Consider the following 13,516-nt stretch of genomic DNA (forward strand, 5'->3'; position numbering starts at 1 on the left):
TCACAATTCAAGAGAAAAATATCACAAAAAATCTAAACATACAATAAGAAAATAAGAGTTCATTTTGCTTCCCTAGTCTATTGCATCCTATCAATAAACTTTTTGTTTTAGTGTATAAAAATAGACATTATAAGAGAGTGAGATTGGATTTTTAAACAATTTATTTAATTTTTCAATAAGACAAGATGAGTTTCTAGCACTATTAGTGCAATTTAAATAGACAAAAATACTAAGAAGTCCTTTCATGATTAGACACATTAGCAAGAAGAGAGTGTGAAAAGATGACACTCGACCACATTATCAAGTGCAAAATGCTAACTAAGACAAGCTAGAGCATCTAGCATGATAGTTATAATTTTAAAACAAAAATGCTAACCTAAAATTCACAGTTTGCAAAGCATTTAGTATGCGATGGCTTATCCCATTTAGTATGCGATGGCTTATCCCAGAAATAACTTACATGCAAGGTTAGTAAGGAGTTAGTTATAGCATTTTTGTACTCCTGGGATGGAGATTTTGGTAGAATGTTATACTGTTGCCTTGCATAGGGGACAATAATTTTTCATGGCTATATTTGGGGCTTAAAATAGCAAAGATTGAAACACAAAGTACTTAGTGAGTTGGGTCAAAGAAAAGAGAAAGCTAACTCTCATGAGAAGAGCTAGTAATTTTTCTCTATAGAAGTGAAATTAATATTTTCTAGACTTCTTACACAAGTCATAGCTTGTGAGGAGGACCCATCTTAATTGCTCCTCAAGGAAAATAAAAATTAACTCTTGTGAGGAGAGAAAGCTTTTGAAGATAAGTAAAAAACTAAGTGCTATATTGAGCAAGTTACACAAGTCCTTGCTCTTGAAGAGGACCCATCTTACCCAAGATAACAGAAATCTTACTCATATTAAGGCAACTTACAGAAGTCCTTGCTTTTGAAGAGGACCCATCTTACTCAAGATAACAGAAATGTAATTGAAAGCACATAGAACTAAGTGTCCGACTTGCACATATTGAGGGTGGTTACACTAGTCCCTCTGCTACCCATCTCATTAAAGAAGGGCAGGTAATCTTGCCCTCCTACACAACAAGTCCTTGCTTGTGAGGGAGAACTTATTTTAACAGTCCCTAGGAAGGAGTAATCTTGCTAGTCCAATGCCCCCCCACAAGTCGACGATTATGAAGGAGAGCTCAATTCAACTACCCATTAGGTAATCTTGTTCTTCCAATTAATGTAAGTTTTAGAAGATAAATAAGTGAGGTTCAAGATTTTTAAAATCATTGTAAAGTTTAGAATATATATATATATATGTGGTTCAAGATTTTTTTAAAAGGTTGAAGCTATTTGTAAAAAAATAAAAAGAAATTTGTAATAATAAATGATTGATATATGCTACAATTAATTTTTTTGAAGTTGAATCTAGGGGTGGCCCCGTTCTGCTTTAGAGCTGGACAGCATATTCTAGGGTTTCATGTCGTGCGACTACCACCGCCCTCCTCCCCCCCAATTAAACGAAGCTGTAGCCCTTAGTATTTCTCCTCTTGACGAGCGCCCCTGACATCAACAGCCGATCTGAGGGCTTCTGCAAACTCCAAGATTACTGAGCTTTTAGGGTTTTCCAAGTTTTCCCGCAGATTCTAGCGTTTCTGCTACATTTCAGTAAGGCATCGAACTCCATCTTTGCGAGAAAGACTACTGTCTTCATCACATCTCTAGGTTTCTGCAGCATTTAAGGTCAGTTCGACTGTCTCCCCCTGCTAAGCATGTTAGCTCTCTGTGTCCTTGGTGAACTCTTGGGTTTCTGTCGGTTTTTGCGTGCCCAGCACATGACCTCACAGTCTGAGATCTGAGCCCTGTAGTTCGTTTATCTAGCACCACCTTTGCTTGACGTTATGTCTGAAGCTAGGGTGTTACCATAGTTTGAATCAATTTAGGGTTTCCTCTCATACTCCGGTCTTTTACAGGGTTCCACATGTTGCACCATATAAGGGTTGAAATTGCGTAGTTTTGTTAGGTTTTGGGTTCGCCCTCCAGTTGTCAGAGTCCTTCTATGGTCAATCAATTAATTTAGGGTTTGCCAGATGGTTAATCACCTAGTACAGGGGTTGCCGGGGCTTGCTTGGGGTTCCATTTAACCGTCAGCTTATGGTGTGCTACTTCTTCTGTAAATTAGGGTTTCACAGGTCCATCGTAGCACATTGGCTTCTAGAATCTTTTGTGTAATTCTGGGTTTTCAAGAAGCTTAGTAGCTCATCTAAGATCATGGAAGACTCTGAACCTTCTTACTGCACTGGTTTTGAACAGGTTCAGATGGAAAACAGCTATTCTTTCTGGAGTTTTGGTGATGATCGGAGAGGCCAAAGTGAGTCTCAAGAGGATCACAGCTGGAAGCTAGCTGCGACAAAGCTTGCCTTTGTTGAGCAAATGAGGGTGAAATTCGACAGGACCAGATCTGATGTCAAGGTAGTAGCCCCTCATGACAAGAATTTCAAGCAAGTCAAAGGGGGGAAAAAGCCAAGGGCTGACAGTGTATCAAAAGGGGAAGGGTTGAACCAGAAGCTTTCACATGGGGACCTAATGTTTGATGATTTGGGGCACAAGCTTGGAATGGGTGGGAGTTTGAACTCGTTGGTCCCGTCACAGCTTGGGAGCAGTGCAGACAAGCGGTTCAAGTCACTCCCCCCTGCAGAGACCCTTCCCAGAAATGAAACTTTGGGAGGCTACATCTTTGTGTGCAACAATGATACGATGGCTGAAGATCTCAAGCGTCAGCTTTTCGGTACTCAAACTCTCCTTCTGCTCTCCTATGCTTGGAACATGGTGCTGAAGCTTTGCCATAAGTTGATCTTCTAGCTGTTGTCTTGATTATTATCACTTAACCATTGTATCAATATGCAGCCTCATGTCTCATTTGTGATCATTCTTGTTCTCAGGTTTACCTCAGAGGTACCGGGATTCTGTTCGTGCAATACAACCTGGCCTGCCTCTATTTCTGTACAATTACACAACTCACCAGCTCCATGGTGTTTACGAGGTAGTTCTAATACATGCTTTTTAACAATTTTGTCATTTGGGTTTCAACAGTACATATCTGGTTTTGCTTTCAGGCAGCAAGTTTTGGAGGCTCCAATATTGACCCAACTGCTTGGGAGGACAAGAAATGCAAAGGGGAGTCTAGGTTCCCAGCTCAGGTAAGTGCAATTTCATTATTTTTCTTTCACTTTTTTTACATTCCCCTTGCCGTGGGGACTGCTTGGGTTTGACTTGTTGCTACCTTTTCAGGTCCGTATAAGAGTTCGAAGACTCTCCAAGCCCTTGGAGGAGGACTCTTTTCGACCAGTTCTTCACCACTATGATGGACCCAAATTCCGTTTGCAGCTCTCCGTCCCTGAGGTGGGTGTTGATTTTTGGTTTTGGTGGTTATACTATTGGGGTGGTTTTCCTTGAGCTTATGAGAATTGATTACCCTTTTTTTGATGCAAGCAGACCTTGGCATTACTGGATCTTTTCTCTGAGGCCGGTTTGGTGTGAACTTGTCAGTAGTAGGGATTTGGTCACAAGAGTTGAAGACCTTTTGTACTTGAGAATATAGAAAGTCCGTCATGGTGTGATATATCTCTAAGTTCACATATGAGAAAAGAAGCAGACGCAGCATGCATCAGGTTCAACAAGGTCATGCCTGCAGTTATGTGCGTACCATAATGAGCCGGTATACAATGTACTACAATGTCACTGGGTGAACCAGTGCGTTGTGGGTAGGGTGTGGTTTTTCGTGCTTCTTGATAGGCATAAATAGTCATGGTCTCTGCCAAGCACAAAACTAAAGCGAGGAGTGGTTTGCTTAGAATGAGGGTTGGTTTGCTATGCAACAGTCCACCAGGTCATACTTTTTGTTTTGCTTACAAATGAGGACCTTCCTTAAAGGACTGTTCTCTTTAAGTCTATGGAAAAGGTGAAATGCTGCTTTTTCCACATGTACATCTTCCATGGTTTGTATTACCATGAGGTAAAATCACTTTAAAGACGGTAATAAAAGGGTTTGCATTATTTCAGATTTACTAAACAATGTTTCTTTGGAGTTTGTGGTCGTCTTTTTTGCTGGAGGGTCAAATATTGATTTTAAGTGCTTCTAGTTGCCAAAACTGAAGCTAGGTGTTTTAATATATGGTTTATGCTATTAGAAGATGCGGGGTGGCTGGATGAAAATCATGCTTCCATCGGGGTGATTCATCTAATTAAACAGTGACTGACACTTGTAAAGTCATAGATGAACACAAGATCCAGGGAAAAGTATGTAGGAACACTCAGACCGTGGTAGAAAATGTCAAATTAACTTTGATAAGATTATGCATATGCTGTTAGCCATCTTCCTTTGGTTTTGGAATAATTTGCTATCGAGGGATTGGTAATTTAGAGTTACAAATCTAATTAACTGGCCTACTGTGTTACCATGATGATGGGATGCAAGCAATGATGTAAGCAAACAAATTCTTTTTAGGGCAAGAGGTAAATTGCTGTCTGAGTACGCAAAGAGGGAAGTGCCTCTAGTTTAGGTAGCTGTGAAAATGGTGAAGTGTGTAGTCCAAGACACTTAACTTCCAATGTCCTTCCTGCTGTCGATTTTGTGAGTCTAGGTTTGGTGGCTTTGGAACTAAGAACACTGTCTAAGCTTAAGAATGGGAAACGTTCCTGTTCTGCAGTTCGGTAGGAAATCAGTAAAAAAGCAAACGAAGATTATCACATAATAATCCGTGCTTAAGAATGGGAAATGGTAGGGAAGTAACCTCATGAGGTGAAGCGGGAACAATTGGTGAGAATAGCCTTTTTTGACGATGGAACAAGAGCGAAATCAATTGCTTATTGGGGTGGGGTCCGGGACTACTTATTGGTCTTGACTGCATACTTACTGGTTTGGCTACATATTTATTGGTCCCACCGAATGGCTTCACACATACTTATCTAGTGTTGCAGCCTCATGTATGTTTATCATGTTACATGTACCTAGTCGACCATTCATGCTCCGCATGAAACCCTCATCATTTCCGTGCTCTAAAAACTCGGTTTGTAATTTTTTTCCCTTGCCAAATTTTATAAACCAAAGATGGAATTTGGCATTGCCTTCATTATGAAGGGTAAAAAATTGTGCTTTTTAGATATAATCCTCGTATGTGGTCTGCTTTTTCATTATGGAGTCCCTTCTTGTTACTTTAGGGCATCACCTTTATTTTGATTGGTAGAAAAAGCATGTTTTTCGAGCAGTCAGAGTCATAATCCCTTGCTATGTATTAAATCACACAACTCTATTTGCACGCAGATTCATGTATCCTTAACATGTGCATTGTGAGGAGAATACATTGAAGCTAGATCTCACATCAAGTGAAACGGTCTAATTGCAATCAAGAGGGAGGGTGATATTCCAATCAGGGTAACATTCTATCGTGTCAAGAAGCAGCTTGAGGGAGAATGACATTTTAGTCATGGGGTTAAATGTCTTGTCTGCTTTGTATCTTGTCATTAGATCTGTATGACCTTAGTGCCAGTATAATTGTACAAATAGTGGCACGTTATTACATCACAGTGCACACCATGAAGATCTGCTTTGGTAGTGGTAATCATATCGCATCATGAGTCAAGTCAATGTGTCACGTTAAGGGAGGGTCTTGAGATTAATAAATCATAATGCCCACTTTTTCTTAACCATCATGAGATAAACGTTCGTTATCTTGTACTACAAATCACATCATGTTGCCACATCAAGTTTGCCTCGTGTGTTGCCCCATGTGCTACTGTATTATGTAGCCTACCATAGCCTCCCATGTGCATGTGGCAGGTCTTCATGCTTAGTATATAATACAGTAGCCTACCATAGCCTCCCATGTGCATGTGGCAGGTCTTCATGCTTAGTCTATACCACACATCAATTCCTGCGTGTGACAAAGTGTGATGCAAGCAATGATTTATGCTGAAAATCTAGACAACCCACTTAGTTCAACTCAAGGCTTTCAATCAATAAATTAATCCACTTAAACAATTCACACAATAGTCTATATGAAAATCTAGTTTATTGCTAAACTATATTGCTGACCAACTCCTAAATAGCGATGTCTGATACTAGCTACCAACTTGTTGATGATAATTATCTATGTGATGATAATGGGGATCTATGTTGCATTATGTGTGCTGTGCACCGTATGTGTGCTAGTTAGCACTGTGCTAATAAAGAGTTATTACAAGCAACACTCTTCAAACTATGATCACTCAAGTAAGACATGGCAGAAGGCTTTCTGGCATGCCGAATAGCTTGATTAGAAAATAATTCAGTTGCATGAACCTACAATAATTCATTTCATATTAATATTCCTTGTAAATAAAAAGCTATCAAGTGCTATTTTGGTCGGTAACTGTGGAGCTCTCGGTGCACATTTAAAAAAAATAAATGTTGGAACTCGCCGGTGCATATTCCTAGAAAATTAAAAATATCATAAATAAAGTAAATATCATTTTTTGACAAATTTTAATCATGTTCAAGACCTTTCTAATAACTTCATAACTCTAACAACCCTCCTCAAGTACAAGATTGTACTTGATCACCATCAAGCTACTTAAAATTGTCATAATTGAGTGGTTTTGTAAGGATGTAAGGATGTTGGCAACTTGTTCATGAGATAAAAAACATTGAATTAACTCAATCTCTTTTATCTCCCTTGTGATGTGGTCTTCAATTTCAACGTGCTTTCTCTTGGCATGTAAAAGTGGATTGCTGGTAAGAAATCTACTAGATAATTTACTCAAAGAATAATTGAAGACCTTTGAATTTGAATTCCAATTGTTTTAAGAACAATTACTCAATTAATGACAATTCTGACGTAGGACGTTACTTCTTGCTTGACCAACTGATAATACCACTACTCAACAAATAGCAACAACAACAACTAAAGGTTCACCGTTTTAGTCAAATTAGCATTAATTTATGCATATAGCATGAATAGGATAGGTTGGGTTTGCATGATCGTTGTGTGGTAACCTTGAGCTTTGATTATTAAATGAAGAAATTCTTGTTGTACATATTATCTCTTAGGGCTTGCTCAAGACCATATAGTGATTTGCAGAGCTAGCATCATCATGTCTTGGTGGTGGCATTCATCTTTGCAAATGGAAAAAATGTCTCATCATAATCTTCCTCTGTATCTATCACATGAACCATTGCATTTTCAACTTCACTCTATAAACCTGCTTACTTCCAGTAGCATGCTTTTCTTTATATGTAGGTCTTGAAGTTGCCTAGTACTAATTTTTTGATGCATTTCTTACTTCTATCACAACAATGGGATGAAGTAGAATCAACCTTGGGTGTTTTTTTGAAGTCATATTACATGTATTTAGTAATTTTTACTTGTATGTTTCCAAATATTTGAAACATTAGGAAACACGAGTTTTTCATTAGATCACAAGGATTTCTTCAGTTCTTCATATAGATACATTCTAGTCGACAACCTGCACATTGTTGCGGCATGTGAAAAGGAATTCCATTTGAAAGATTTTTATCCATGTCTTCCCTTTGTTAGCTGAAATTGTTGGTCTGCTGGTGGGCTGAAGGACACTGGGATTGTAAAAATAGCTCTCGAAAGCTCGAGAAAGCGGTAATTGTCTTCTAAAAATTTGTTGTTAATTGCAAGGTGTGTGAAGGGTAAATAGAGACTTGAAGTTTTTTTTTCAAAAAAAAACTTTGAATTATAAGCTTATAAGGTAACATAAGCTTTAGCACAAAGCTTTAATACAAATCTTTATAAGTTAAAGCTTCTACACCAAAGCTTTAAAGCTTAAAGCTTTAATACAAAAGCTCAAAACAAAACTTAATCGGCCAACGCTCAGCGTATGACCCACGATGACAGGCCTATGCGTATCACACAGGGTAACCTCACTATTGGCGCTCCATAGCCCTATCTGGTGCCGCCATCTCCTTAGATGCACCTCGCTTTGCAAACCTTCTATGCATAATCCAAGCGATCCTGAAAGTTGTACGCACACTGAACTCCCTCGTCGGTTTCGTTACTTCTAGATGATCGGCTAAAACTCTGTACCTGTTGGCCTATGATCCCACCTACTATGTGTTCATCCATGATGCTTCTTCTTACTGCTCCCCATGCGAGGACCAAGGCAAGCACCAACGTTTGCTCTTCTCTACTGCACTTTTTTTTTAAATGTGCTTGCTAGCCAAATCGCTGCTCAGCTGCTAGTGCTGTTTAAACAAAGAGCCTTGTTGGTAAGTTAGATAAGCCCATGTCAATGTTAATAAAGTATACATGCAAAGGAAGAGACGACAATGCGAAGGGAGAAAACAAAACAGGCCACTTGGTGCGGCCGACAACTTACCCACCAACAAATGAAATGATTTGTTGACCCGCCAGCAAACGAAACGAATCAACACAACAAAAAAACCCGATTTCAGCTCTCTCATCCTCCAACTTGCCATGTTGCTAGAATAGATATCCATGATTTCTCTTTTCTCTCCTCTCCTTGTCCCAAGGTTGTCCATGGATAATATGTAATAGATAATACCTATGGATTCTCATATCAATCTAATCACTACCATCCTATATGTGAGCGTATGATTGAGCTATTGAAGAGAATTCTTAGACTATTCATGAGGACATGGATAAATTGAAGAAGAGACTTTAGTGGCTAACCAAGTTTAGTGGGATGCTCATTAAGATGCGAGAGTGTCCTAGAGTGAACGCCTAGGCTCTAGGGTTTAGATTAATCTTAGGGATAGTTATTTGACACCTATCGACTAAGGTTAGAGAAAAGCTTTAAAAATGGCAAAAAAACTAAGAATACCATGAAACTAATATTAATATTATTGGCATGGCTTTAGCTACACACTAATAAATTAAATTATTGGCATGGCTTTAGTTACACACTAATAAATTATACACTAATAAAGTCTCTTGTTCATGAGATCCGATGTCACATTTGTGTGGGATCGTTCATAGTATGGAATGGTGGATGGCTTCTTTAATGTAGCTAGTTAATCATGTGGATTTTTGTAATTCATTGCTAGGGCTTTGTTAGCATTAATCTTGGAATATCTACCTTATTTCATAGGATTAATCTTGGAATCTTGGAAAACATACCTTGTTGTGTAGGTCATTTGTCTCACAGCCATGCATCTCTCTCTCTCTCTCTCTCTCTCTCTCTCTCATGCAGCCACAAAGGTTGCAAAACACACACACACACACACACACACTCTCTCTCTCTCTCTCTCTCTAACATGCGGCCATAAAGGTTGCAAAACACACACACACACACACACACACACTCTCTCTCTCTCTCTCTCTCTCTCTCTCTCTCTCTCTCTTGTGGAATGCGAGGGGTGGAAGGTTGTTGAGGGAGAGGGTTGGTAGGGGGGGAGGAGGAACCCTGGGATGGCAATGATACATAAGTAGGAATGGCAAGGGCGGAGGCAATTGATGTAAGTTAGGCAAGCACAGGGCCAACAATTGTTATGTTATTAGAGTCTAATATACTATTGTGGTTCTGACAAGAATTGCTTGTTATCCCCACTGGCCATGGTGATGGAAAGGGGATCTTCTCATCCATGCATTCGAAAAAATTAATTCTAGGAGAAGAGCCCTGTAGTGTGAATATGTAATACATAGTAGAGGATGGAGATGTGGTGTGGGTTGGAGCCCTGTGGTGTGAATATGGAATACATGGTAGAGGGTGGAGATGTGGTGTGGGTTGGAGCCCTATAGTGTGAATATGTAATACATGGTAGAGGGTGGAGATGTGGCATCGGTTGGCCTGCATCACTAAACCACACGGGCATTTAAAGAAGTGGGAGACATAGGATCTAAGGTGGGGAAGTGGTGGCACAAAGATTGGGGGAAGGGGGACTGTAAGATGGGCCGACCGCTGCACGCCCTGGGTCGCTGGTGCACACTCTGACCCCCCTGCCTGAATACAGTAGCGATGGGTCGGGTTTACTTTTTGAGTAAACCAGGCCAATATTTTTAATCATATACGGCTTTTTACAAACAGTTTTCGGGATTTGGTGATATGGTGTACCCCATAGCCTATTGGTTGAAGTCTGAAGTCGCCGATTCATATGTCGTGGGTTCAAGCCCCCTTTTGACGCTCATCACACACTCAAAAAACTTTAAAGTCCCCATGCCTACCCTCGACGCTTAGGTTTTGTGGACCCCACTCTTCGAAAGTAAACCCGGGTACCCCCTCCCCCCCAGTTTACTCTCAGAAAGTAAACTAGGGTTGCCCCTTTTGACGCTCATCACACACTCAAAATTTTTTGAAGTCCCCATGCCTACCGTCAACGCTAATGCAAAGAAATTTATATTAAGTATCAAAATAGATACAGCACCCTAAGGTGAACACTGGAGCTTATGGACTGCAATGCAGACTTTATTTCATGGGAGCAGATCTGCTCTCCTAGGGAGGAAGGGCTGGGGGATCCCTGATATCATAGCTAAGGCTCAAGGCCTGCTTAACAAATGGATTCCCTAACTGGACAGCCCACAACCTTGGGCAGAATTGAGCTGGTTTGCAAAGATGCATTTGCAAAGATACAATGCAAAATGGTGTCCCAGCAGTGGAAGCTAACCCCAGAGTAGCAAAAAAGGCTGGAAGCAAAGGGTCTGGCAAAGTTCAAGGACATTTGGTGCTCTACTACTAAACAATGGTAGATGGAATGCACTTAACAATGAAGAGCAAAGACTGATGCTACATGTACTGAGCAATATCAGGAGGGAATGGCCCACCTCCCCAATGGTGACCACAAGTGTTAGCATCAAGTATTGGTCCCTCAAAAATGGGCTATGAGAATAGCTGTTGCCTGGAAGAAGGAAAACTGCACTCTGACAGTGGATTATTGCAGGCAGAGAGCTAGGCAGACATGGGGCTCTACAGGCTCAGGCAGATTGGACTTACTCCTGTGGATTTGGGAGTACCCTGTGTGGACAGCAGTCAGCACAATCCTCAGTGGTGCTTGACAAGATTAACTGGAAGCAAGCAGTCATTGGATGCAAGGGCAGGAAGTGTGGATATGGGAATCTAGGAATGCTATACTACACAGGGGATCCAGCTATGACTATAGCTCCATAGGGAGAGTAAGGAATCTAGTGGTAGAAGGTCATGTACTAGCAAGTACTAGGGAGAGAGGGATAGTTTTCTGTCTTTTTAGTTTTCTGGCGACCCAAGTGGCCAAAATTACACCCCCCTTCCCGCCACTCTGGTTTACTCAAAAAGTAAACCAGGCCCCGATCCAATCAGACGGCTGCTCGTGCATCGTGATTGGTGCCCCCACTTTCCCATAGTAATTCCATGTTAATGTGTTTTTTTGACTTTACGTTTGACGTCATATTAAAAGATAGGGTGTTCGGAAGAAAAGGAAAGGTTGCATTTTGGAGGCTAGGAATGGCCATGACATTTACATGAATGTGATTGGCTAGGAAGTTTGTGAATGAGATTGCACCCTATCTTGTTCACTCTTGTATCCATCCCTGTTATCATCATCAGTGCATAGCCCATCGTGTTATCCGCTAGGGCAAGCATGGCAACGGTGACAGCCACTTCTACCCCCACGTTTTCTACTTTCTTTGCTGTCCAACCTCTCGATTCGAACAGGTTGAGGGCGACCCCAGTGCCTGCTGCCGGTAAGCTTTCTTGTGTAATTGGTCGTTGTGTGTGTGGGTGCGCGCGGGCTAGGCCTGCGTGTGTTATAGGGGTACATGAGGGTCTCACAGGCGTGACCTTGATGTGTAGGTTTGCCCCCGCTCCCCAAATGCCGCATTACAAACTCTGCAGAGAGGCAGGAGGTTAAGAGAAGCAGCAGTGGGCAGGTGGCCTTGACATCCGCATTGGCAGCCGCAGTTTCACACGGGGGTTCGGCTATCGCCCTCGTTGACGACCGGTTGTCCACTGAAGGGACAGGGCTTAGCTTGGGCATCAGCAACCCTTTGCTTGTGTGGATTCTTCTTGGTGTGGCCACCCTCATTTGGGCACTGTTCTTCGTGTACGCGTCCAGTCTCCCCGGTGGTGACGATGACTCTGGCTTGTCCTTGTAATTTATTTCTTTCAACACGAGCTTCTCTCTGATTGTTTCCGGGTCCTGTCCAGTGGATTGCTTTATCTTTGTGCCCACCTAGAGCTACATATTGACAATGGTTAGAACGTGTTTGTTCTTGATGCGGTTTAAATCCGCTAGAACATAGCTATGTGCATCCTTATTCCCAAGGTCCTGCAGCTTGCAACGTGCAGCACTCATCTTTCATTCCAATACTAATATTAAACGCCCAGACAGACTGATTACTCGTGGATTCACCGCTTAGAAGCCTTTATATTTCCCACGATAACTTTCATGGCTGCGTGGTTTGATTAAGCATGCGTATGACTTGACAGTAGCTCCAATCACTGCCAACTTTATCTCCAAGATGTGCTTATGTTCTGATTCATAAGTACTTAAACTATATAGTCTGCTCAGCAACTTCCTTCCATCCCTTGAGATGCACAGTAACTTACTTCCAACACTTGAGATGCACAACCTACTTCGTACACTTGAGACCTGTTCTCACATGGCATGAAGTTGGTCTCCGATTACCTATCGGAGCCCGAAGCCACATTTAACTCCCCTAAGGATTCAGTGTAGGTCCTTATGAGGGTGGTTGAAATGTGAGGTTTACATGGCCAGAACTGAGTGAGGTGATTTGCCTCGTTTGCTAATTCCAGGCATGGAACGGCTTGTGGCCTGCAAGTGGCTGGATATCGACATGTATTCAGAGTAAGTGTTATTCGTGGTGGGAGAGGAGCGGCTGGCTAGACTATGCTACAGGAGGGATTTATGAGAAGGCCTCCACCCCGTCTTAATCCTTTATATGGAAATCTCTACAGAACGGGTGCTGTTAACTGCGTTCTCAACCTCTGTGGCCAATTTAATGTGTGAGATGCTTCAAGAAATTGGTTGAGCTCCGGTTCAGGAGGAAGGGTCGGCTTCTGAAGTCCAACCATTAGTCAAAAGGCAGCACCGTTTGAGCATGACCCAGGTATCTAAGTGCATGTTCGGGGATTTCCCAGTACCTTGCGTGCAGAAGCCTTAGCAGAATTGTTAGTGCCGATCACTGCTAACATTATGCATCTCTTATTGATAGGAACGACATTATTATACCAGGGTGCACTAGCCTCGCTCTAGGCCTCTTTTCACAACCAGTCCTCTTCCCCTAGATTGCCCGCTGAGTAAAACCGAGTCAACTTACATGGGTGGTTATTGGAAAACTTATTTGGCTTTAGACAAAGGGGGATTATCTTGTCTAGCACCCGCCCAACTATTTCTCCGTTGCTTTAGCTCGTCTCTGTGTATGTGTATGGCTTCTCTACAAGGAAATTGCGCGCCCTTTGCGGCCTGGCCCGCCATGCGCCCGGGTTGGCTGGCCGATTCTGTACCTTGACGAAGACCCGTAGAAGCCGTCGAGTTGTGTCAGAGCACGTCGAGGTGCAGTCGGCCCCGCCAGGCCC

At 41.8% G+C, this 13,516-nt stretch overlaps 2 protein-coding genes across 3 annotated transcripts; both read left to right on the forward strand.

The window, feature by feature from the left end:
* The first annotated feature begins 1,463 nt into the window (after positions 1 to 1,463).
* LOC147639909 (B2 protein-like) lies at positions 1,464 to 4,055 on the forward strand. Of its 2 annotated transcripts, none has more exons than XM_086775247.1 (6): positions 1,464 to 1,651; positions 2,297 to 2,771; positions 2,926 to 3,026; positions 3,100 to 3,183; positions 3,275 to 3,385; positions 3,479 to 4,055. In XM_086775247.1, the coding sequence occupies exons 2-6, from the start codon at positions 2,303 to 2,305 to the stop codon at positions 3,521 to 3,523; spliced, it is 810 nt and encodes a 269-aa protein (XP_086631373.1). In that variant the 5' UTR covers positions 1,464 to 1,651; positions 2,297 to 2,302; the 3' UTR covers positions 3,524 to 4,055. The 2 variants fall into 2 exon arrangements, with proteins under 2 accessions (XP_086631373.1, XP_086631366.1); XM_086775240.1 differs by having other exon boundaries at positions 1,493 to 1,726.
* Positions 4,056 to 11,476: 7,421 nt separating this feature from the next.
* LOC147639910 (photosystem II reaction center W protein, chloroplastic-like) lies at positions 11,477 to 12,110 on the forward strand. The gene is made up of 2 exons (XM_086775255.1): positions 11,477 to 11,661; positions 11,771 to 12,110. The coding sequence occupies exons 1-2, from the start codon at positions 11,559 to 11,561 to the stop codon at positions 12,070 to 12,072; spliced, it is 405 nt and encodes a 134-aa protein (XP_086631381.1). The 5' UTR covers positions 11,477 to 11,558; the 3' UTR covers positions 12,073 to 12,110.
* The last annotated feature ends 1,406 nt before the right edge of the window (positions 12,111 to 13,516 follow it).

Source organism: Cibotium barometz, chromosome 3 (genome assembly GCF_041138505.1).
Source record: "Cibotium barometz isolate CiBa-2024 chromosome 3, ASM4113850v1, whole genome shotgun sequence".
NCBI lineage: Eukaryota > Viridiplantae > Streptophyta > Polypodiopsida > Cyatheales > Cibotiaceae > Cibotium > Cibotium barometz.

Bases quoted from the DNA above. Each gene is read 5' to 3' on its own strand.
- LOC147639910 (XM_086775255.1), top strand. From the start codon at position 11,559: ATGGCAACGGTGACAGCCACTTCTACCCCCACGTTTTCTACTTTCTTT. The intron at 11,662-11,770 runs GTAAGCTTTCTT...CTTGATGTGTAG, and splicing joins GACCCCAGTGCCTGCTGCCG to GTTTGCCCCCGCTCCCCAAA.
- LOC147639909 (XM_086775247.1), top strand. From the start codon at position 2,303: ATGGAAAACAGCTATTCTTTCTGGAGTTTTGGTGATGATCGGAGAGGC. The intron at 3,027-3,099 runs GTAGTTCTAATA...TTTTGCTTTCAG, and splicing joins AGCTCCATGGTGTTTACGAG to GCAGCAAGTTTTGGAGGCTC. The intron at 3,386-3,478 runs GTGGGTGTTGAT...TGATGCAAGCAG, and splicing joins TGCAGCTCTCCGTCCCTGAG to ACCTTGGCATTACTGGATCT.